This window comes from Mustelus asterias, chromosome 19, assembly GCF_964213995.1.
Source record: "Mustelus asterias chromosome 19, sMusAst1.hap1.1, whole genome shotgun sequence".
NCBI lineage: Eukaryota > Metazoa > Chordata > Chondrichthyes > Carcharhiniformes > Triakidae > Mustelus > Mustelus asterias.
In genome coordinates this window covers 72,459,743-72,484,488 of record NC_135819.1, presented here as the reverse complement: position 1 = coordinate 72,484,488, position 24,746 = coordinate 72,459,743, and the positions used below count along the sequence as shown (strand labels likewise).

Genomic DNA, 24,746 nt, shown 5'->3' with positions numbered 1-24,746 from the left:
TCCGGACCCTGTTCTTTGCAGACTGAAAGAACAGGTACACACATTGTGCCTGTTTCAGCTAAAAAAAAAGTGACAGCCATTTGCCAGTTCAATCTTCAGGGCAATGCATTGAACAATCAGAGTCAAGCTGCCTGTTTAAATTTCAAACAATGCTTGGTAGTTAACCGTCAGTCACCATCAACTGGTGCATTCTCCATGACAACTCCTCTAGTAATCAGAGTCCATTTGCCAACCAATCAGCACTGACTTCCAAGATAGTAAAAATTGTCGTCCCCTTTACATTTGGTATTCTTGTGAATTGTCCTGATGAGTGCAAGATGAAAAGCTTCAGCAAAACAGTCTCTTTTTTTCAGCAAAATTTCAAACAAATGGAATTTTATATCTCACTTCTCCGGTATGTTTCCAGAAAGCAAACACGGTGTGCAAAAGAAAGCAGAATTCTGCTTTTGGGAAATGGATTTTGATGAAATATCAGACTCAATACAGCTTATGTGACTTTTCCACATCATGGACCCCACGTAAGATACAAAACTCTAAGGACACGGACCAATCAATTCAAGGGTAGCTTCTTCCCTGCTGCCATCAGACTTTTGAATAGACCTACCTCGCATTAAGTTGATCTTTCTCTGCACCCTAGCTATGACTGTAACACTACATTCTGCACCCTCTCCTTTCCTTCTCTATGAACGGTATGCTTTGTCTGTATAGCGTGCAAGAAACAATACTTTTCACTGTATACCAATACATGTGACAATAATAAATCAAATCAAATCAAAAAAGATGGTTAAACCACTTGGGTCATGTGCTGAGTCTTTTTATGGTAAACCAACATTTCTGAGACATTTCGCCCTGAGCTATGTAATGATAGTTATCAATAAACATTTCACTGATATGAAGGCTAATGGTTGACTGCCTACACTCCAAAGTAACTGAAGGAAACAGCTCAGGGCAGCAGCAAATTGGTTAAGGAATATTTGCAGTCCCCATGCACTTTTGAAATGTGAACACTGTTGATGTACAACCAAACTGCCGTGCATTATTGATTAAATAAAATGTCCTCTTTGCAAAAGAAAATATAGAAAAAAGTGAAATGGTGGATGCATCTAGGGATTATAGTGCACAAGACAGTGAAGGGGGCCTCGAGCAGCATCATGAGGCTGTTGCAAAACCAAGTTTATGTTACTTGTTTGTGGGATGTGGGTATGGCTGGCAAGGCCAGCATTTATTACCTATCCCAAAGTTCCCTTGAGAAGGTGGAGTGTTAGGATGCCTTGCCCGGACAATTAGATAAGAAGCACTATTCAGTCCCTGGGCAAGGAAAGCAGAAGAGGTGGAACAGCGGGGAGGGAATTCCAGAGCTAAAAAGGGGATCCTGGAACTCCCTTCTAAAGAGCACGGCAAGTGTGTCTACACCTGATGGATTACAATGGTTCAAGGTGCTGGCTCACCAGCGGCTTTTCAAGGGCAATTCGGATAGACAACAAATGCTGCAGCAATGGCCACATCCTAAGAACGAATATAGTATAAATACTGATTAGTTTGGATGGGACTTTCCTATTTACTATTTTGGCAGCCTGTTAGAATCTAACTTGGTTAATGGTTTTGTCAAAGTGACCAGTAGAGGAAAGCCATCTCAAAGGTGCATGGCAAACAGCACACAGAGGAAATTCTTGAGTTACACGGGCCAGAATCCTGACTGCATTCGTGTAAAACATGAACAGAGGATGACGTTTGTTGTTGTGTTGGTGCGGAAAATGATTAGAACTTGTCAGCGTGCCTCTCACAAGAAGCAAAAGGCACTGAGGCAACAGCTACTGGTGCTGTCAACAGAGGCAGGAAAGGATTTGTGCAGACTGCCTACTCAGTGCTTTTATACAAGTGGAGGTTCCTGCCAAAAGCACGGTTATCTGATGATGGAGAGAGTTCTTTTTTTTTCCAATCATTTAGTTATTTGGATTGCATTACAAATGTGTTTTCTCATGGTGCAAATTATCCTGCTTTTCATTTCCCCCCTGGTAATTTTCTTTTTGCATGCATGAAAAGAATTTGTGTGTTGCTAAGGCTAAAGTCCTGGAATTCCTTCCCCAAATCTTTGACTTGCCAACTCTCTCCTCCTTTCAGACATTGCTTTGATCTGGCATTGTTCCCCTGCCCAATTATCTCCTTCTTTGTGTGACGATACGGTGCCTTTAAGAAATGTATTTTAACCATGTTTCTCTGCAATTTCTTTAAGCAGGTCTTGTCTTTTCTTTTGGCATTGTTGCCATGATGCCTGTGTTGGTATCGGTTATTGTTGCTGAAGCAATGGGCACCTTGAATTATTTTTAATCTGGACCTAATGCAGTGTCCCGGAGTTTTAGGACCCTTTTGGGAATTGTTGATTTGCGACCGTTTGGCGGTACCTTTTGTTACGACGCAGAGGTGATTTTTTTTCCTCTGTGCGATTTTGGAACCCCCCTCAAAAACGTACCTCGCCTCATAATCTTATACGAAAGTACATGAGGTAAGAGGAAGCTACTGGTCTTGGTAAATTAAAGCAGGATCTGACACACTCTATCATGAATAATTAACAGATCTTCATTTTAAAACTGGTGACAACCTTATTAAACAATTAACAAACTGAATAAAATCACAATAGAATGCTGTTCGAATAGGATAAGACTCCTTCAGGAATAATAAGTCCTTATAGAATGTAGTAACTCTCAAATAATATATCAGGTGTCTGTTGGCAGTATGAACTTTCTTCTGATGTCTCCGTCTGGAACACTTGCTGAGTTAGTGTCTCTTTCTCTTTAGATGGCGATTTTCTGAAAATATATATATTACTGCAGGATTCCAAATGAGAGCCTTGTCTCCCCTCCTTCCGATTAAAGAGTTGGCAGGCTTACTCTTTAGCGCTCGCTCTCTGCTCGAGCAGTTAAAACCACTGGTCCTGGTTTTTATACCTAGAATTACCTCAGTATTCTGGCAAACCGACTGGTTCAGAACTGTACACAAACTCACATTTGAATTCGATTGGCTCTGAGTCTCTGAGTGCTTGTTTTAAACTCAATGGTTCAATTCGAAAGCCTGTTTTGTTATGCTGGAACGCTAGCTGCTGCTTTGGATGCAAATGTTGAAAACCTGCTGCTGCAGTTTAAAATCCACAGAAAGACACATGTTTTTTTTTTAACTAGACAAGGCGATATGATTTCTTTTGGTTTTCTTAGCATTTCTTTTAACTATTTACATTTTTCAAACATCACATTTTTAACCTCATATATGCAACTTCATAACGCTTTGGATAGTTTTTTTTTCCTCACAGGAGAAATCCAAAGGGGTTTTACGTTCATGTTTGGACTGCAGGCTGAGAGCAGTATTTTTGTCTCTTGCCCTGGTATTGGAAATTCTGCTGTCAGTGGCTGGCCATTTCAGAGGGAAGTTAAGGGCAAACTGGCGTATGTCTGGGAATCACATGTAGTAAGAAGTCCAACGCCGGCATCTCCACAATCACATGTAGGCCAGATCAGGTAAGGATGGCAGGTTTTCATCCCTAATGGGTATTAGAAAACCATAGTAAACCAGACAAGGCTACAAACCAAGTGCTGGAAAATGGGATTAGAAATGGTCTAGCAAGCCACTCAGTTGAGGGCGGTTAGGGATGGGCAATTAATACTGACCGTCCTAACAAAACCAGCATCCTGTGAATGGATTTTAAAAAAACACTCCTGCATTTTTTAAAACAGCGTGTTATCAAGCTTATTTTGTGTATGCCATAGGAAACACATTCAATACTGTTCCATTTTACTTTAAGTGTCACACTTAACAGAAAATATTGCATAGAATTTACAATGCAGAAACAGGCCATTCGACCCAACCGGTCCATGCTGGCATTTATGCCCCACATGAGTCTCCCTTCACCTCTCTTCGCCTAACCCCAGTGTATCCTTCCAAATAAGGGGAACCAAAAGCATGATAGTTGGCACTGACCACAATGGGCCGAAGGGTCTCTTGCTGTGTGAGACTCTATGGGTTTTCATGACAATCTCATGGCTTCGTGGTCACCATTACTGATTCTAGTTTTTTGTTCTAGATGTACGTGACTGAATTTAACTCTTTCAGCTGTTGTTGAATGGATTTGAGCTCATGACCCTCGGTCATGAATCCAGGCCTTTGGATTACAAATCCATGTCACTAGTCTAGTACCATAACCAGTATGTTACCATTCCTTTAATCGGGATAGTTAAGGGTGAATTTAGAAGTTCCACCCACCCAGTGTGGCGTTATGTTTGAATGGAGCGTTAATCTACACTTAATGGAGCTCCACAACTGGGAGAATAAAACCAAATGGCCAATTTCTCAGTTCAGAGGCAGAAAACTGGCAAACAAGAAGCCGCAGAATTGGTGGAGGGATGGAGCGGGCAGGACGCATACCATCAGACCGACATACATCAAAAACTAGAAAGAAAGTTACTGCAGATAGAGCTGAAGAAATAACTTTTATTCACAGCCTGTAATGTCATTCAGAACCTTGAGTGCTTCGGGTTTCTTGAGGAGTTGGCTCGCTAGTGTTCCATTGTCATCTGTGGAATCAGTTAGTCCAGCGGCGATAAGCTGTCTTATGCATTTGATATGCTGGCCTGCACAGGCCATGTGCAAAGCTGTAAAAGAAAGAACTTATATAGCATCGTGGACCAGCGCAGGACATCCCAAAGCACTTTCAGACAATGAAGTACCTTTTTGAAGTGCAATACTGCAAACAATTTGGGTAGAGAAAGCTCCCACTGACACGCATGATCAGACAATCCATTTTAGTGATGTCGCTTGAGGGATACGTATTGGCCAGGGCATTGGGGAGAAACTCTGCTGTTCCTTTTCAAACAGTCCCATTGGGAGATTTGGGCCGGAATTTTCCAGACATTTCTCATCAGCGGCTTTCTCTGGTCAGTGAACGGATAGTTGGCTGAGCGCCAAATTCTCCGTCCTCACTTGCAGCGGGGGCGGGGCGTGAACGTCCGGAAAATTCCGGCCTATGTCTACCTGAGAGGGCGGGCAGGGCCTCAGTTTACCATCTCATCTGAAAGATGGAACCTCTGACAGCATCGAGATGTTCTGCCCAAGTCTCTGGATTGGAGCTGGAATCCACACCATTGAATTCAGAGGCGGGTGTGCAAACACTGACACTGTGTTTGTTCAAGAAACATATTTTAGAAACCACACTGCAAGTTCAAATATAAACGCTACTTTTGTTTCTATCCATTTCCTTCCTCTTTTTCTGTTCATGTTTTAATTTTCTTGTGTTTTTAGAACCTCTTCATGTCGTTTCTTACTTCAATTCTTTTCTCCAAGTGTTCATTTTACAAGTCATAAAACCACCAGGTGCTCTTGAGAAAGAAGACAGACACTTGTCATTGCTCATGGCATTCTTAGAGCAGTCATTATTGTACAGGAGAGTTTGGTGTCACTGTCAGGTGTCACTGTGGGGTATGATCATAATTCTGCTCAAATGTCACTCCACTCTCTGGTGAATGGGTCAATGTTAGAATTCACAATTTGAAGAAGTGCGGGAGAATCTGAATCTGTGATATAATGCACCAAACCCAAAACAGCCTTCTCTTTTCATAACCCCAGACTTCTCCCACTTTCCTTTTCTCCAAAGTTTAAAGCTTACTTATTAGTGTCACAACTGGGGTTACATTAACACTGCAATGAAGCTACTGTGAAAATCCCCTAGTCGCCACACTCCGGCGCCTGTTCGGGTACACTGAGAGAGAATTTAGCACCTAACCTGCATGTCTTTCAGACTGTGGGAGGAAACTAGAGCACCTGGAAGAAACCCATGCAGACACGGAGAGAACATGGCTGTGTCAGGAGTTGCTCATGTGGAAAGCCAACAGGAGATGTGCCTACCCTCTCACGCAAAAATGTAAATCGCCCCAAGAAATGCCAACAAGATGGGAGAAATGCAATGTTTTTTTCCAGGTACTTAATTTATCATTGCAATAGCACAAAAATGTCAACAGAGCCTACTGATGGGTTGGAGATGGCCTAGTTGAGGCTTCCTGTACCTCTGAATAAGGCCCATATAGTCCCCTTGGTCAGCCGAGGCTTACAAAAGCTACATTCGTTTTGGGAATTTTTCTGCCTCTTGCATCCATGTGCTGGGGTCTTCTGGTGTCTTCATTGCACCATTTCCTTTCCTCGCAGTGAGGAATGAAGCCCCATTCAGAAAGATGGGTCAGAGTGCAGTTGGAAGGCTGAATGGTAATTCCACCTATCTGTTATAGAATAGAATCCCTACAGTGCAGAAAGAGCCATTTGACCCATCGAGCCTGCACCAACAACAATCCCACCTAGACCCTATCCCCGTAACCCCACATGTTTACCCTGCTAGTCCCTGTGACACGAGGGGCAATTAAGCATGGCCAATCAACCTCACCCGTACATCTTTGGGCTGCGAGGGAAATCCAGACTCTCATTTGTCTGCTCAGGTGTGAGGCAGCTTTGTCTTTTCATCGGAAAGAAAGCGAGATGAAATCCAGGATCACCTCTTGATTGGCGATTGGGATTGCTTAGATCCACCATTTTTAAAGCAGCAGAAATAAACTCCAAATTATAACAATGACAAAGAAAACTTATCAAAGCAGAATATTACTTTCTGTATCAACAATGCATTTTAGTCCCGTTGCTAGCCACCGGTGGCACAAGGATTCAAGGGCACAGGCAGACACTGCCTGCCGCTTCTCCAGCGCACCTGGGTGCGGATGTAATTGCAAAAGAGGGGCATGGAAGCCAATGTGAGCGACCCTGGATAGGGTGGACGCGGGGAAGATGTTTCCATTAGTAGGAGAGACAAGGTTCTGAGGACACAGCCTCAGAGTAAAAGGGACAACCCTTTAGAACTGAAATGAGGAAGAATTTCTTCAGTCAAAGGGTGAATCTGTGGAATTCATTGCCGCAGAAGGCTGTGGAAGCCAAGTCATTGGTGTATTTAAGACAGAGATAGATAGATTCTTGACTGGTAAGGGGATCAAAGGTTACGGGGAAAAGGTGGGAGAATGGGAATGAGAAACTTATCAGCCATGATCGAATGGTGGAGCAGACTTGATGGGCCGAATGGCCTAATTCTGCTCCATTATCGTATGGTCTTAACCCCTTTGCTTTTTTTCAGCCATAGCAGTGTCTGGTACTCATTGGCCTTGGCTCCTTGAGTAAGTTAAGATAAAGAACTTACCAGAGCGACCTTTGGCATCCCTTGCATGTACGTCAGCTCCTAATGTTAGCAGAGTCGCTATGGTGCCTGCATGCCCCTCCTTTAAAGGGAGCAAAACAAACACAGGTTTAGTGCAATTCTATAATGACCAAGTTTGCTGCAAATAATTCACAAATAAAAAAAGTTACTCGGCTTTCTTCCTACAAGTTGCTGTTTATGGACAGTCTAAAAAAAAACCTATAAATGGCATTGCTAATTTTAAGTACAGTGCATACATTATTTAAATTTAAATGAGTTAGATGACACTACTGTGTCTATCTTCCATCCTTTAAAGGATCAAATGCTAATCAGTTTCGCTGGTAATTGAATGCTTTTGACTTTCACGAAAAAAGCTATAAAGAAAGGTAAGATGGATTATGAGAGTAAACTAGCTCAGAATATAAAAACAGATAGCAAAACTTTCTACAAATATATAAAACGAAAAAGAGTGGCGAAAGTTAACATTGGTCCTTTAGAGGATGAGAAGGGGGATGTATTAACTGGAAATGAAAAAATGGCTGAGGCATTGAACAGGTGTTTTGTGTCGGTCTTCACAGTGGAAGACACAAATAACATGCCAAACATTGATGACAGGAAGACTATGACAGATGAGAACTTAGAAACTATCATTATCATGAAAGAGATAGTTTGGGCAAGTTAATGGGGCTAAAAGTAGACAAGTCTCCTGGTCCTGATGGAATGCATCCCAGGGTACTAAAAGAGATGGCGGGAGAAATAGCAAATACACGAGTGGTAATTTACCAAAGTTCGCTGGACTCTGGGGTGGTTCCTGCAGATTGGAAAACAGCAAATGTGATGCCACTGTTTAAAAAAGGAGGTAGACAAAATGCAGGTAACTATAGGCCGGTTAGCTTAACTTCTGTAGTAGGGAAAATGCTTGAATCTATCATCAAGGAAGAATTAGCAAGACATCTGGATATAAATTGTCCCATTGGTAAGACGCAGCATGGGTTCATGAAGGGAAGGTCATGTTTGACTAATTTGGTGGAATTCTTTGAGAACATTACATGTGCAGTGGACAATGGGGAACCTGTGGATGCGGTGTATCTGGATTTCCAGAAGGCATTTGACAAAGTGCCGCACCAAAGACTGCCACATAAGATAAAGGTGCACGGTGTTACAGGTAATGTATTAGCATGGATAGAGGATTGGTTAACTAACAGAAAGCAAAGAGTGGGGGTAAATGGGTGTTTTTCTGGTTGGCGATCAGTGACTAGTGGTGAGCCTCAGGGATCAGTGTTGGGACCGCAATTGTTTATGATTTACATCGATGATTTGGAGTTTGGGACCAAGTGTAGTGTGTCAAAATTCGCAGATGACACTAAGATGGGTGGAAGAGCAAAGTGTGCAAAGTACGCTGAAAGTCTGCGAAGGGATATAGATAGTCTAAGTGAGTGGGCGAGGGTCTGGCAGATGGAGTACAATGTTGGTAAATGTGAGGTCATCCATTTTGGTAGGAATAACAGCAAAATGGACTAATATTTAAATGGTAAAAAATTGCAGCATGCTGCTGTGCAGAGGGACCTGGGTGTCCTTGTGCAGGAATCTCAAGGAGTTGGTTTGCAGGTGCAGCAGGTAATTAAGAAGGCAAATGGAATTTTGTCCTTCATTGCTAGAGGGATGGAGTTTAAAAACAGCGAGATTATGTTGCAGCTGTATAAGGTGCTGATGAGGCCACACCTGGAGTACTGTGTACAGTTTTGGTCTCCTTACTTGAGAAAGGATATACTGGCACTGGAGGGGGTGCAGAGAATGTTCACTAGTTTGATTCCGGAGTTGAGAGCTTTCATCAGGTGAGCTCCCACCCACCTGACGAAGGGACAGCCTGTTCTGAAAGCTCCTGGCTTTTGCTACCAAATAAACCTGTTGGACTTTAACCTGGTGTTGTTAGACCTCTTACTGTGTTTACCCCAGTCCAACGCTGGCATCTCCACATCATGACTGGGTAAAACTCCAGTGAACTCTGTTCCTATCCTTCAGCATACTTCTGTCTCTAAACTATGTGGCAGAAAGTTTTCTGCTGCTGTGGTAATGTCCCCATTGTGAGCACAGCCCAATTTTGCTCACTTGTTGTGTAGGGCTCTCTCCTCACAGCAGGAATCTTGCGGGTAACCAGTCCTGCCTGCCTACTTAACCCCAACTGAGGAAAATGGGTCGGGGGTCACAGTGCAGTGGCAGGGGTGGCTGGAATTCCTGTCAGCTCACTATGCAGTCCTGCTCAAGAACAGCTTCTTCCCTGCTGCTGTCAGACTTTTGAATGGACTTACCTCGCATTAAGTTGATCTTTCTCTACACCCTAGCTACGACTTTAACCACTACATTCTGCACTCTCTCGTCTCCTTCTCTGTGGACGGTATGTTTTGTCTGTATAGCGCGCAAGAAACAATACTTTTCACTGTATGTTAACACATGTGACAATAATAAATCAAACCAAATCTTCACATGAGATTCACGTGAAAGTCTTTCAGGTGGATTCTGAAAATCCAAGTCACCCACGTCACAGGGAATTGTATTTTATATTATAATGTCCTCACTGGCGTTGAGAAGATTTATCGGGTAGAATTTCTCAAAATCGGGCTGAATTTAATGCAGCGTGTTGTAGCGTGAACCATGGCAGCAGGGCCCACATAATTGTGGGAGAGATCCTGTGTCAGTCTCCCAGTGGTAGTCAAACCTCCTCCAATTAAGTTGGGGGGAGGGGCTGACATGGGGTTCCAGGTCACCACTGTTATGTTTAGGGTCTAATTATAAACTAAAAAAAGACCATGAGGTCGGTCGGTATAATTCAAACAAAGAACGGTTTGTTGAACAGTTGCAGTCAGTCCAAATCTGACTCCCAGTACAAGACTTTAGGAAACATAGTGGAGGACATGCCCCTGTCTACATCAATGGGGATGAAGTGGAAATGGTCGAGAGCTTCAAGTTTCTAGGTGTTCAGATCATCAACAACCTGTCCTGGTCCCTCCATACCGACACTATAGTTAAGAAAGCCCCCCAACACCTCTACTTTCTCAGAAAGCTAAGGAAATGCAGCATGTCTGCTCCGACTTTCACGCACCCCGGACATTCTCTCTTCCACCTTTTTCCATTGGGAAAAAGATACGAAAGTCTGAGATCATTTACCAACCAACTCAAGAACAGCTTCTTTCCTGTTGCCATCAGACTTTTGGATGGACCTACCTTATATTAAGCTGATCTTTCTCTACACCCTATGACTGTAACACTATATTCTGCACCCTCTCCCCTTTGTACTCTATGGATGGTATGTTTTGTCTGTATAGGGCACAAGAAACAATACATTTCACCGTATCCCAATACATGACAAAAATAAATTTTTACAGATGCACCATGGAAGCATCCTATCTGATTGTATCACAGCTTGGTATGGCCCCTGCTCTGACCAAGACCACAAGAAACTACAAAGGGTTGTGAACATAGCCCAGTCCATCACGCAAACTAGCCTCTCATCCGTTGACTCTGTCTACACTTCCTGCTGCCTCAGTAAAGCATAATCGAGGATCCCACTCACTCCAGACATACTCTCTTCCACCTTCTTCCGTCAAGAAAAAGATACAAAAGTCTAAAAACACGTACCCCAACCAACTCAAGAACAGCTTCTTCCCTGCTGCCATCAGACTTTTGAATGGACCGGTCATATATTAAGTTGATCTTTCTCTTCATTTTACCTGTAACTGTAACATTATATTCTGCACCCTCTGCTATTCCTTCTGCCCTATGTACTTCATGAACGGTATGCTTTGTCTGTATGGCGTGCAAGAAACAATACTTTTCATTGTATCCCAATACATGTGACAATAAGTCAAATCAATCCCCCAAGCTCCACCCTAGATGGAGCTCATGACTCCAGGGCACCTGACCCACTCTCTTAAAGTGACATAACACTCCAACTACATGCATAGCAACCACCAAGGGATGTCTATTAGGCTCTTTAATGATTCCATCGGGCCTCCTCATGGAACTCATGGGGGTTCACCACTGATTCTCTGACAGGTGGATGAGTCCCCCGTCTGCCCACCAAAATCCTGGCCACTGTCTTTGACAGATATTCTACTAGTCAATCCAATATTATCTAGATTCTTATGCTCCTTGAATAGTCACAAACAAATGCACCATCAGAAAGTTAGCCTTGATTTGCTGACTGCCAATAGTTTGAAGACTGGCAGTGGTCCATCTTAGATCACCTCCATTGTAAAAAACAGCAATCAGAAGGCCCTGATTACTGCTTCAGGTGGGTTGATGGATTGGCTAACAATAAAAGGAGATATTGCAGATGCTGGAAATCTGAAATCGAGACAGAAAACGCCAGGACGACTCAGCAGATCTGGCAGCATCTGTGGAGAGAGACACAGAATTAATGTTTCGGATCTGTATGACTCTTCTTCAGATCTGAGGAGCTTTGAAGAAGTCATTCCAGCTCGAAACATTAACTCTGCGTCTCCCTCCACAGATGCTGCCAGACTCGCCGAGTCTTTCCAGCATTTCTTGCAGATATACAAGCTGTCTGTTGGCGGAGCACCACGCAGCCATTTTGTGCACTGGGGTGGGCTGATAAGAAAGCCTAACTTCTCTGTGTCGGAGCCCCTTGCGGGGTGGTACAGTGGCACAGTGATTAGCACTGCTGCCTCACAGCGCCAGGGACCCGAGTTCGATTCCCGGCTTGGGTCACTGTCTGTGCGGAGTCTGCACATTCTCCCCGTGTCGCTGTGGGTTTCCTCCGGGTGCTCCGGTTTCCACCCACAGTCCAAAAGACATGCTGGTTAGGTGCACTGGCCATGCTAAATTCTCCCTCAGTGTATCCGAACAGGCACCGGAGTGTGGCAACTGGGGGATTTTCACAGTAACTTCATTGCAGTGTTAATGTAAGCTTGTGACACTAATAAATAAACTTTAAAAACTTTAAACTTAATGCAGAGGCAGATGGGGATGCTGCAAATTTGAAGAATCTCAACAGACCAATATTCTAACGAGCGAATGGGCACAAAATCCAGTCTCCTCACTTTCCAACCATTCAGCAGGAGTTGAAAATCGGACTTTTTGACTGCCCTGAATGGGAGGAATTCACGTTAAATAGCTCTGTGCAGGATTCCATGGAGACAAACAATGAGCTGTATTATAGGCAGCTAGACATGGATGGACACCAAGAACAAAAATAGATTCAGGTCAGACATCCACATTGAGTAAGCTGGTGAGGGCCTTACAGTCCACACACTGATTGGATAACCACAGAGCAATTGCCAAGGAAAGAATTGCGCATAAATACCACAGCTGGCTAATTTTGCTTTGAACACAGATCTACCCACAGTTATTTATAGAAACTTATTTTTCTCCTTTTATCCATTCTTGAGATGTGGGCATGACTGGCAAGGTCAGCATTAGTTGCCCATCCCTAATTGCCCTTGAACTGAGTGGCTCGAGGGCAGTTAAAAGTGAAACACATTACATCCAGGCCAGAACCAGAACCCTCGATGTCATTCGTGCATTAGTGAACCAGATGGGTTTTCAATGATAGTTTCATGGTGGTCATTACTGATGACTGGCTTTCAATTCCAGATTTATTTATTGAAATTAAATTCTACCAGCTGCCATGGTGGGATTGGAACCCATGAACCCAGAGCATTATTGGGCCTCTTGATTACTGGGCCTACATTACCACTACGCCATGACCTCTCCCTCCGTCTCCCCTGAATCAGATAAAACCAAAGAAAAGAAACCATACATTTGTCACACTAATTGTGGTCTTATCGCTTTACCAAATGATTTTGCAGATCCTTTAGTAATCTCCTTTAGAGGCAGTCCAAAGGATATTCAGACAGAAAGCAGAGAGTAGGGAGAAATGAGGCATTTTCAAGTCATCGAATCTCTCCAGTGCAGAAGGAGGCCATTCGGCCCATCGAGTCTGCACCGACAACAATCCCATCTAGGCCCGATCCCCGTAGCCCCACATATTTAACCCGCTAATCCCGCTTACCTACACATTACAGAACATTAATGGGAAATTTTGCATGGCCAATGCACTTAACCTGTATATCTTTGGACTGTGGGAGGAAACCGGAGCACTTGGAGGAAACACATGCCGACACGGGGAGAACATGCAAACTCCACACAGACAGTGACCCAAGCCAGGAACCAAACCCAGGTCCCGGAGCTGTGAGGCAGCTGTGCTAACCAGTGCTGCCCAGTGTAATTTCTGGGATCGAGGGCTATCCTATCAGAGAGATTAAATAGTCTGTGTCTGTATTCCTTGGAGTTAAGAAGAGTGAAGGGTGACCTCGTTCAAACATGTAAGATCCTGAGGGGGATTGACAGGATAGATGGTAAGATGTTTTCACCAGTGGGAGAGTCTTGAACAAGAGGACATAGCTACAAGATAAAGGGCCAGTCATGAGATGCGTAGAAATTTTTTTTTGCGAAGAGTGGTGAATCTCTGGAATTCTCTGCCCCAAAAGGTGGTGGAGGCTGGATCATTCTAAGTATTTAAAGTGGAGCTGGATAAATATTTGATAGATCGAGGAATAGAGGGCTATGGGGAAATGGCACAGAAAAGGAGTTGAGACAGGCATAGATCAGCCATGATCATATTGAATGGCGGGGCAGGCCTGAAGGCCTATTCCTGCTTCTATACCCTGTCTTGCGTTGTGTTAATGGGTGGGGTTAAACACATTTCTGCGCATTACAGAGACAATTGCCTAATTTCACTGAGACCATTTGGCTCTTCCCAGGAGTGCCGCTGCCTCAAAAACTGGGCAATTTACCCATGCCGCTCGGTAACTATTCCTGACAGTGATCACTTGACAACTGACCTTGGCTGCGTAATGCAGAGGTGTTAGCTTTAGATCCGTGGCTCTCTCATTTACATTCACGCCAAGCTCGGTGACCAGGAAGCAAATGGCTTCATCCTGTGCTGTTACCGTGGCCCGGTGCAGTGACCGAGCCCCCAGGGCATCACTGGCTGAGAAATCGGCCTGAAACAGATGATGGGTTTGACAGAGTTATCACAAGGATTTAACCACAGCCAATCATTCTACGCATTATCACCCTATCTGATCTTTACCCAATGCATGGTAAGAATGTGGAACGTTGAGGCGAAAATGATAGATGCATCGGAGAAGCTGGGTAAATACAGAGAGAAAGGAACAGAGAGATAGACTGGTGGGGTTCGATGAAGAAGGGTGGAAGGAGGCCTTTGTGCAGTGTACACACTCAGAGCCTACAGGGTCAAAGGGCTGGTTCCTGTGCTGTAGGTTTCATGTAACCTTCCTACTGACTGCGCCCAATTAGCAGGTGTAAGTGATCTGAAAAATGGATAGAGAACTGGTTTGCTGCTTTTATCAAAACGCACCCAGTCACAGAATCCCTACAATGTAGAAGGAGGCCATTCGGCCCATCAAGCCCGCACCAACAACAGTCCTATCCAGGCCCTATCCCCGCAAGCCCACGCAGTTAGAAACAGAGAAAATAGGTGCAGGAGTAGGCTATTTGACCCTTCGAGCTTGCATCACCATTCAATATGAATGGCTGATCATGCACTTGCAGTATCCCACTCCCATTTCTCCCCATACCCCTTTATCCCTTTAGCCGCAAGGGCCACGCCCAGCTCCTCCTTGAACATATCTAATGAACTGGCCCCAACAGCTTTCTGTGGTAGAGAATTCCACAGGGTTCACAAGTCTCTGAGTGAAGAAGTTCATCCCCATCTCGGTCCTGAATGGCTTACCCCTTATTTTTACACTGTGACCCCTAGTTCTGGAACATCGCCAGCATCGGGAACATTCTTCCCGCACCTAGCCTGTCCAGTCCCATCAGGATTTTATATGTTTCTATGAGATGCCCTCTCATTCTGCATGCCAACCTTCAGCGACTGTTCCACTATGACACCCAGGTCATGTTGCACTTCCTCTTTTTCTAAACTGGCACCATTCAGATAATAATCTCCCTTCCTGTTTTTGCCACCAAAGTAGATAACCTCACATTTATCCACATTCTATTGCATTTGCCAAGTATTTGCCCACTCAGTCAGCCTGTCGAAGTCACCCTGCAGCTTCTTAGCATCCTCCCCACAGCACACACTGCCACCCAGCTTAGTGTCATCTGCAAATTTGGAGATACTGCATTCAATTCCTTCGTTCAAATCATTAATGTACATTGTGAACAGCTGGAGTCCCAGCGGTACCCCACTAGTCACTGCCTGCCGCTCTGAAAAGGACCCATTTATTCCCACTCTCTGCTTCCTGTCTGCCAACCAGTTCTCTATCCACGGCAATACATTACCCCCAATACCTTGAGCTTTAATTTTGCTCAATAATCTCTTGTGTAGGACCTTGTCATAAGCCTTTTGAAAGTCCAGATACACAACATCCACTGGCTCACCTTTGTCCACTCTACTGATCACATCCTCAAATAATTACAGAAGATTTGTCAAGTATGATTTCTCTTTAGTGAATCCATGTCGAATTGGACTGATCCTGTCGCTGCTTTCCAAAGTTATTACATCCTTAATAACTGACTAGCATTTCCCCACCATTGATGTATTTACCCTGCTAATCCCCATGGCACTAAGGGGTAATTTATCATGGTCAAGCAACCTAACCCGCACATCTTTGGAGTGTCAGAGGAAACCGGAGCACCCGGAGAAAACCCACACAGACACGGGGAGAATGTGCAAACTCCATACAGACAGTGACCCGAGGCCGGAATTGAACTCAGGTCCCTGGCGCTGTGAGGCAGCAGTGCTAACCACTGTGCCACCCTTCTGCACTCATGCTGGGTGTAGTTATACTTTAATTAAGCCCTATCAAAGTTCCCAGTGTTTGTGCAGGCATAGCACTCAATCATCACCATCAATTCTCCTGGATATGAGTATCCTGGATTTGTAAAAATGCATTTAAAAACCTCAAAAGTAAGCATTTTGTGGCTATTTCGGAACAAATTAAGGGAAAGCGACATAAACAAACGAGGGAGAAAGGAATAAGGGATATGCCAATAGTGTTAGATGAGGTAAGGCAGGAAGAGGCTCATGTGAAACAGAAACACCAGCATAGACCAGTTGGGCCGAATGGCCTGTTTTTGCACTGGACATTCTGTGTAATGTGCAATGTTGGTCCAAGCTGTGACTGATTCCTCAGCTGAATGACCTTCTCCTGTTCATGTGCTGGAAGTACAGACTTCTCCACGTGTTCCCAAACTGTTTTACCCTCCACATAGTAAGTCAGATGATCACCCACCTTGTGCCTCTCCAACAGGAGTTTAGCAATCTCAATGTGGCCATTCTGCATTGCATCCATGAACGGGGTGACGCCACAGCTGTCTTTGGCATCTGGTTTGTAACCGCACCTACAAGCAACCGAGAACATGTTCAAATCCACAATGCCCAGCACCCCAATGGATAAAGAAAGAGTCACTTTCTAAACCCCAGCCTGGGTTCAGGTGAATGCTGGAAGTTAACTCAACTATGGGAAATGGAAAATCACAGCTGAGGCCAACATTCTCCTCAGCTGCTGCCAACATTCACATAACCTCAATGATAGGGCGGCACGGTGGCACAGTGGTTAGCACTGCTGCTTCACAGCTCCAGGGTCCCGGGTTTGATTCCCGGCTCGGGTCACTGTCTGTGTGGAGTTTGCACATTCTCCTCGTGTCTGCGTGGGTTTCCTCCAGGTGCTCCGGTTTCCTCCCACAGTCCAAAGATGTGCGGGTTAGGTTGATTGGCCAGGTTAAAAATTGCCCCTTAGAATCCTAAAATGCGTAGGTTAGAGGGATTAGCGGGTAAATATGTGGGGGTAGGGCTGGGTGGGATTGTGGTTGGTGCAGACTCGATGGGCCGAATGGCCTCCTTCTGCACTGTAAGGTTTCTATGATAAAGAACATAAGAACTAGGAGCAGGAGTAGACCTTCTGGCCCCTCAAGCCTGCCCCGCCATTCAATAAGATCATGGCTGATCTTTTCATGGACTCAGCTCTACTTTCCCGCCCGCTCACCATAACCCTTCATTCCTTTACTGTTCAAAAATGTATCTATCCTTGCCTTAAAAACATTCAATGAGGTAGCCTCAACTGCTTCACTGGGTAGGGAATTTCACAGATTCACAATCCTTTGTGTGAAGAAGTTCCTCCTCAACTCGGTCCTAAATCTGCTTCCCCTTATTTTGAGGCTATGCCCCCTAGTTCTAGTTTCACCCGTCAGTGGAAACAACTTCCCTGCTTCTATCTTATCTATTCCCTTCATAATCTTATATGTTTCTATAAGATCTCCCCTCATTCTTCTGAATTCCAATGTGTACAGCCCCAGTCTACTCAGTCTCTCCTCATAAGCCAACTCTCTCAACTCCGGAATCAACCTAGTGAATCTCCTCTGCACCCCCTCCAGTGCCAGTATATCCTTTCTCAAGTAAGGAGACCAAAACTGTACACAGTACTCCAGGTGTGGCCTCACCAGCACCTTATAATCTCGCTGTTTTTAAACTCCATCCCTCTTGCAATGAAGGACAAAATTCCATTTGCCTTCTTAATTACCTGCTGCACCTGCAAACCAACTCCTTGAGATTCCTGCACAAGGACACCCAGGTCCCTCTGCACAGCAGCATGCTGCAATTTTTTACCATTTAAATAATAGTCCATTTTGCCGTTACTCCTACCAAAATGGATGACCTCACATTTACCAACATTGTACTCCATCTGCCAGACCCTCGCCCACTCACTTAGATTATCTATATCCCTTTGCAGACTTTCAGCGTCCTCTGCACACTTTGCTCTTCCACCCATCTTTGTGTCATCTGCGAATTTTGACACACTACACTTGGTCCCCAACTCCAAATCATCTATGTAAATCGTAAACAATTGCGGTCCCAACACTGATCCCTGAGGCACACCACTAGCCACTGATCACCAACCAGAAAAACACCCATTTACCCCCACTCTTTGCTTTCTGTTAGTTAACCAATCCTCTATCCATGCTGATACATTACCCATAACACTGTGCACCTTTATCTTATGTAGCAGTCTTTGGTGCGGCACCTTGTCAAATGCCTTCTGGAAATCCAGATGCACCACATCCACAGGTTCCCCATTGTCCACTGCACATGTAATGTTCTCAAAGAATTCCACCAAATTAGTCAAACATGACCTGCCCTTCATGAACCCACGCTGCGTCTTACCAATGGGACAATTTATATCCAGATGTCTCGCTATTTCTTCCTTGATGATAGATTCAAGCATTTTCCCTACTATAGAAGTTAAGCTAACCGGCCTATAGTCACCTGCCTTTTGTCTACCTCCTTTTTTAAACAGTGGCGTCACATTTGCTGTTTTCCAATCTGGAGAACCATTCCAGAGTCCAGCGAATTTTGGTAAATTACCACTAGTGCATTTGCTATTTCTCCCGCCATCTCTTTTAGTATCCTGGGATGCATTCCATCAGGATCAGGAGACTTGTCTACCTTTAGCCCCATTAACTTGCCCAACACTACCTCTTTCGTGATAATGATAGTTTCTAAGTTCTCACCTGCTATAGCCTTCCTGTCATCAATTTTTGGCATGTTATTTGTGTCTTCCACTGTGAAGGCTGACACAAAATACCTGTTCAATGCCTCAGCCATTTTCTCATTTCCAGTTATTACATCCCCCTTCTCATCCTCTAAAGGACCAATGATTCCCCCATCCCTCCAGTAACTCTGTGGATTTTGATTTGATTTATTATTGCCACATGTATTAGCATACAGTGAAAAGTATTGTTTCTTGCGCGCTATACAGACAAAACATACCGTTCATAGAGAAGGAAAGGAGAGTATGCAAAATGTAGTGTTACAGTCATAGCTAGGGTGTCGAGAAAGATCAACTTAGTGCGAGGTAGGTCCATTCAAAAGTCTGATGGCAGCAGGGAAGAAGCTGTTCTTGAGTCGGTTGGTATGTGCCCTCAGACTTTTGTATCTTTTTCCCGCTGGAAGAAGGTGGAAGCAAATATGTCCAGGGTGCGTGGGGTCCTTAATTATGCTGGCTGCTTTTCCGAGGCAGCGGGAAATGTAGACAGAGTCAATGGATGGGAGGCTGGTTTGCGTGATGGATTGGGCTACATTCACAACTACAGCAAACCTCAGATCCTGGCAAGAGTCAGCAACCTTGTGAGAGTGAGGGCGGAGGTGGATGGACAGCAGAGAGAAATATGTCCCAGTGAGGAAAGACCCAATGACCACTGTGGATTAATCACTACGTGGACAGGGAAACTGGCAACTATCCCCTTCGTTTTGTTGACATTGAGGGAGAGATTATTGTTGCCGCACCAGTTCACCAGATTCTCTATCTCATTCCTGTACTCCGTCTCGTCATTGTTTGAGATCCGACTCACTACAGTGCTGCCATCAGCAAACTTGAAAATCGAGTTGGAGGGGAATTTGGCCACACAGTCATAGGTGTATAAGGAGTATAGTAGGGGGCTGAGAACACAGCCTTGTGGGGCACCAGTGTTGAGGATGATTGTGGAAGAGATGTTGTTGCCTATCCTTACTGATTGTGGTCTGTGAGTTAGGAAGTTCAGGATCCAGTCGCAGAGGGAGGAGCCAAGGCCTAGGCCACGGAGTTTGGAGATGAGTTTCGTAGAAATAATGGTGTTGAAGGCTGAACTGTAGTCAATAAATAGGGGTCTGACCTAGGTGTCTTTGTTATCTAGGTGTTCCAGGGTTGAGTGCAGGGTCAGGGAGATGGCGTCTGCTGTGGACCTGTTGCGGCAGTAGGCAAACTGTAGTGGATCCAGTCAATCCGGGAAACTGGAATTGATTCGTGCCATGATTGGCCTTTTGAAGCATTTCATAATGATGGATGTCAGAGCCACCTTACAATAGTCATTAAGGCACGCTGCCTGACTTTTCTTTGGTATCGGGATAATGGTCGTCTCCTTGAAGCAGATAGGAACCTCAGTTTGTTGTAAAGGGAGGTTGAAGATGTCTGCGAATACCCCCTCCAGCTGATCCATGCAGGATCGGAGTGCTCCTCCGTGTACCAACAAGGCTGCTCTGACATCTGCAATGTCAGGGCAATGTTCCCAGTAGGCTAAGGCCCCACCCATGGTATAGCAGTATGGCACGATGATTGACCAGTCTTCAACTCCATTAGCAACTCCTCAGACAGTAAGTAGCTTACACCTTATTGAGATATATAAAACCATGAGGGGTATAGGTAGGATGAACGCACATAGTCTTTTTTCCAGGGAAGGGAAATTGAAAATTAGGGGGCATAGGTTTATGGTGAGGGGAATGATTTAAAAGGGACCTGAGGGGCAATGTCTTCACGCAGAGGGTGGTGTGTGTATGGAACGAGCTGCCAGAGAGAGTGGTTGAGGCAGGTACAACAGCAACATTTAAAAAGCATTTGGATAAGTACATGGATGGGAAAGGATTAGAGGGATATGGGCCAAACATGGGCAATTTGGACCAGCTGGAAAGGCACCATGGTCGGCATGAACTAAATGAGCTGAAGGGCCTGTTGCCTTGCTGTATTGCTCTATGACAACACCCTCTGCTCTTCAAAATAGTATCATGAACCCTTGATGTTCATGTGAGAGGGGCCTCAATTTACCCTCTCATCTGAAAGGCCACACCTCCAACAATGCAGCATTCTTTCACTGCTGCATTGGAGAGACAGCTTTGACTTTTGTACCCCAGTGCTGGAGTTGGAATTTCTAACTCAGAGGCCAATTTTTAAAAACTCAGCTGAAATTACTAGTACAGAGGAGGTACACAAGGAACTAACCACGCTGGCACAGTGGTTAGCACTGCTGCCTCATAGTGCCAGGGATCCGGGTTCGATTCCCGGCTTGGGTCACTGTCTGTGTGGAGTTTGCACGTTCTCCCCGTGTCTGCGTGGGTTTCCTCCGGGTGCTCCGGTTTCCTCCCACAGTCTGAAAGATGTGCGGGTTAGGTTGATTGGCCATGCTAATCATAGAAATCATAGAAATCATAGAATAGAGCCTAGTTTCAGGGGCGGTTAGCAGGGTAAATATGAGGGGTTACGAGAATAGAGTCTGGGTGGGATTGTGGTTGGTGTAGGCATGATGGGCCAAATGGCCTCCTTCTGCATTGTAGGGATTCTATGAAATCTGAGCAATTAAGCTGTGCACTAATGGAAGCACCTGTTTCTTGTCCCCAAATACCGAATCCTCTGATTTTGCTGTACTGAATTTCCAACGCGTGACTAATGAAAAGAAACTGCTTTAAAAACACAAACCAGTGTTCTGTAGCAACAGCATTTTCCATTGATTTCAACACACAATGGAGCCTTGTCAATTACAGTGATCTGACACAATGATGATACTACTCAGGAATTACAGCCCTAACTCAGTTATGGTGACAACAGGAACCAGCTTTCCAACAACAAGGACGCAACAGTATTAATAAAATACACTCAACATGCCGTACCTTTGGCAGGAGATTGGACTCGACTGGTCTGCACTTTCGCAAACCTCAGCGCGGCTGTATAAGTGGGGCTGAATGTTCCGGGACACATTTCTGAATATCTGTGGCACAGAATGAAGGGGCACTAAAACAGAACAAATAGCATCCACACTGACCCCCATCTCCAGACTGGACATTGGCAGGGCTTGCTGTAGGGCGGCACGGTGGCACAGTGGTTAGCAATGCTGCCTCACAGCGCCAGGGACCCGGGTTCGATTCCTGGCTTGGGTCTGTGTGGAGTCTGCACGTTCTGCGTGGGTTTCCTCCGGTTTCCTCCCACAGTCCGAAGTTAGGTGAATTAGCCATGGGAAATGTGTGGGGTTATGGGTATAGGATGGGGGAAGAGGGCCTGGGTAAGATAGTCTGTCAGAGAGTCGGTGCTGACTCGAGGGGCTGAACGGCCTCCTTCTGCACGGCAGGGATTATATGACATGAACAATTCCAAATGTCTAGACTGGCCTGGCAGACCTGGTATCAGGCATGGAGCAAGCGGCATTTTGGTGACATTGTGCCATTACTAACACAGTGCGGGCAGACTTTAGATACAAAATTTGGGATCAGTCTCTGTAACGATTGTTACTGCACAGCGTATTTCAGTGAAGAGGAACTTACCTTTCTAGAAGCAGCTCTGCAGCCTCCAAGTGTCCGTGCATAGCTGAATAATAATAAAAAAACACAATTTGCAAGCTGAATCAATGCGTGCTGTTCTTGTAATGCTGTCCACAATTAGCCGCATCTCAAAGGGGCATTGTGTTGCCTGAAAGACCACTTTGCCTAAGGTTTTTTTCCCTAAATTGCATTCATCAAACACACAATATGATCTGTGTCCAAATCATTTATCGCTTTGGAATAAAACATCAGTGCGCCATAAACAATGTAGAGTATTGTGCTCAGTGTGTGGTGCACCCACCTCCGAGTCAGAAGGTTGTGGGTTCAAGTCCCACTCCAGAGTCAGGAGCACAAAGTCTAGGCTGACTGAGGGAGTGCTGCACTGTCAGTGCTGCCGCTTTCAGATGAGACATTCAACTGAAGCCCGGTCTGCTCTCTCAGGTGGACATAACAAGCATTGAAGAGCAGGGTAATTCTCCGTGTTATCTTGGCCAGCATTTATCCCTATAGCAGTTTACCGGGTCATTTATCACACTGGTGCCTTGATGGCCTTTGAACTCATTCTCTAGATTACAAATCCAGTAGATTCATGGCCATTTACGGCACAGGAGGCCATTCAGCCCATTGTGTCCACATCGGTGAACAAAGATCAGACTACACTAATCCTATTACCATGGGAGAGGTGATGGCCTTGTGGTATTATCGCTAGACTATTAATCCAGAAACTCAACTAATGTTCTGGGGACCCAGGTTCGAATCCCACTACGGCAGATGTGGAATTTGAATTCAACAAAAAAAAATCTGGAATTAAGAATCTACTGATGACCACGAAACCATTGTCGGAAAAACCCATCTGGTTCACTAATGTCCTTTAGGGAAGGAAAGCTGCTGTCCTTGCCTGGTCTGGTCTACACGTGACTCCAGAGCCACAGCAATGTGGTTGACGCTCAACTGCCCTCTGGCAACTAGGGATGGGCAATAAATGCTGGCCCAGCCAGCAATGCCCATGTCCCATGAATAAATAAAAAAATTTCCCAGCGCTTGGCTCATAGCCCTGGAGGTTACGGCAATGCAAGTGATTATCTAAACATTATGAGAGTTTCTGACTCAACCATCCTTTTAGGCAGTGAGTTCTAGACTCCCACCACTCACAGGATGAAAACGTTTCTCCTCAACTCCCCTCTTTGCCTTCTGCTTCTTACCATAAATCTGTGCCCCCGGTTGACTCTCTACTAATGGAAAATGTGCCTTCCTATCCACCTGATCAATGCCCCTCATAATCTTATACACTTATATCAGGTTCCCACTTAACTCAAAAACAGCCCTGGCCTATCCAATCTATGTAAGAAGTCTCACAAACCAGGTTAAAGTCCAACAGGTTTATTTGGCAGCACTAGCTTTCGGAGCCTCAAGCTCCTTCATCAGATGAGACTCAGGTGAGACTCACCTAATGAAGAAGCTTGAGGCTCCGAAAGCTAGTGCTGCCAAATAAACCTGTTGGACTTTAACCTGGTGTTGTGAGACTTCTAACTGTGCTTACCCCAGTCCAACGCCGGCATCTCCACATCATGGCTATCCAATCTATCACATCCTTCCTATAATGTGGTGACCAGAACACAGTATTCAAGCTGTAGCCTAACCAGTGTTTTCTACAGTTCCAGCATGATCTCCTTGCTCTTGTGCTCTTTGCCTTGGCTAATAAAGACAAGTATCCCATATACCTTCTTAATCACCTTATCTACCTGGCCTGCCACCTTCAGGGATCTGTGGGTAATCACTCCAAGGTCCCTCTGATCTTCAGTACTTTCCAGGCTCCTAGCATTCATAGTGTAATCCTTTGCCTTGTTAGCCTTCCCCTGTACATCACCTCCCACCTTTCTGGGTTGGATTCCATTTGCCACAGCTCTGCCCACCCAACCAGTCTATTGCTATTGTCCTCCAGTCTACAGATATCCTTCTCACTATTTACCACCCGACTAATTATCGTGTCATCCACAAACTCTTTGATCATATACCCTACATTTAAATCCAAATCATTAATGTTCGCCATAAATATCAAAGGCCACAGCACCAAGCCCTGCAGAACCCCACTGGAAACAGACTTCCAGTCACAGAAACATTCCTCTACCAGCACCTCTGCTTCCTGCCTCATCCAATTTTGAATCCAATGCGTCACTTTGCCTTGGATCCCATGAGCCCTTATTTTCATGGCAAGTCTGCCAGGAGGGACCCGATCAAAAGCCATACTAAAGTCCAGACAACCCACTCCAACTGCATTCCTCTCATCAACACTGCTGGTTCCCTCCTCAAAAAATCGTTTAAATTTTCAAACATGACCTTCACTTAACAAATCCATGTTGACTATCCCTGATGGCACAGTGGTTAGCACTGTTGCCTCACAGCACCAGGGATCCGGATCCGATTCTG

The 24,746-nt window shown here is 44.9% G+C and overlaps 1 protein-coding gene across 1 annotated transcript in view; it reads right to left on the bottom strand.

Annotated features, from left to right (window-relative positions):
- Positions 1–4,465: 4,465 nt before the first annotated feature.
- Positions 4,466–24,746, bottom strand: part of ankrd16 (ankyrin repeat domain 16) — a 33,359-nt gene continuing 13,078 nt past the window's right edge. The window contains exons 3-7 of the mRNA XM_078235847.1: positions 22,323–22,365; positions 16,495–16,603; positions 14,074–14,235; positions 7,214–7,292; positions 4,466–4,640 (exon numbers count right to left, since the gene is read on the bottom strand). Of these exons, the coding sequence (XP_078091973.1) occupies positions 4,480–4,640; positions 7,214–7,292; positions 14,074–14,235; positions 16,495–16,603; positions 22,323–22,365 (554 nt within the window). The 3' untranslated portion in view covers positions 4,466–4,479. The remainder of the gene's footprint in view (positions 4,641–7,213; positions 7,293–14,073; positions 14,236–16,494; positions 16,604–22,322; positions 22,366–24,746) is intronic.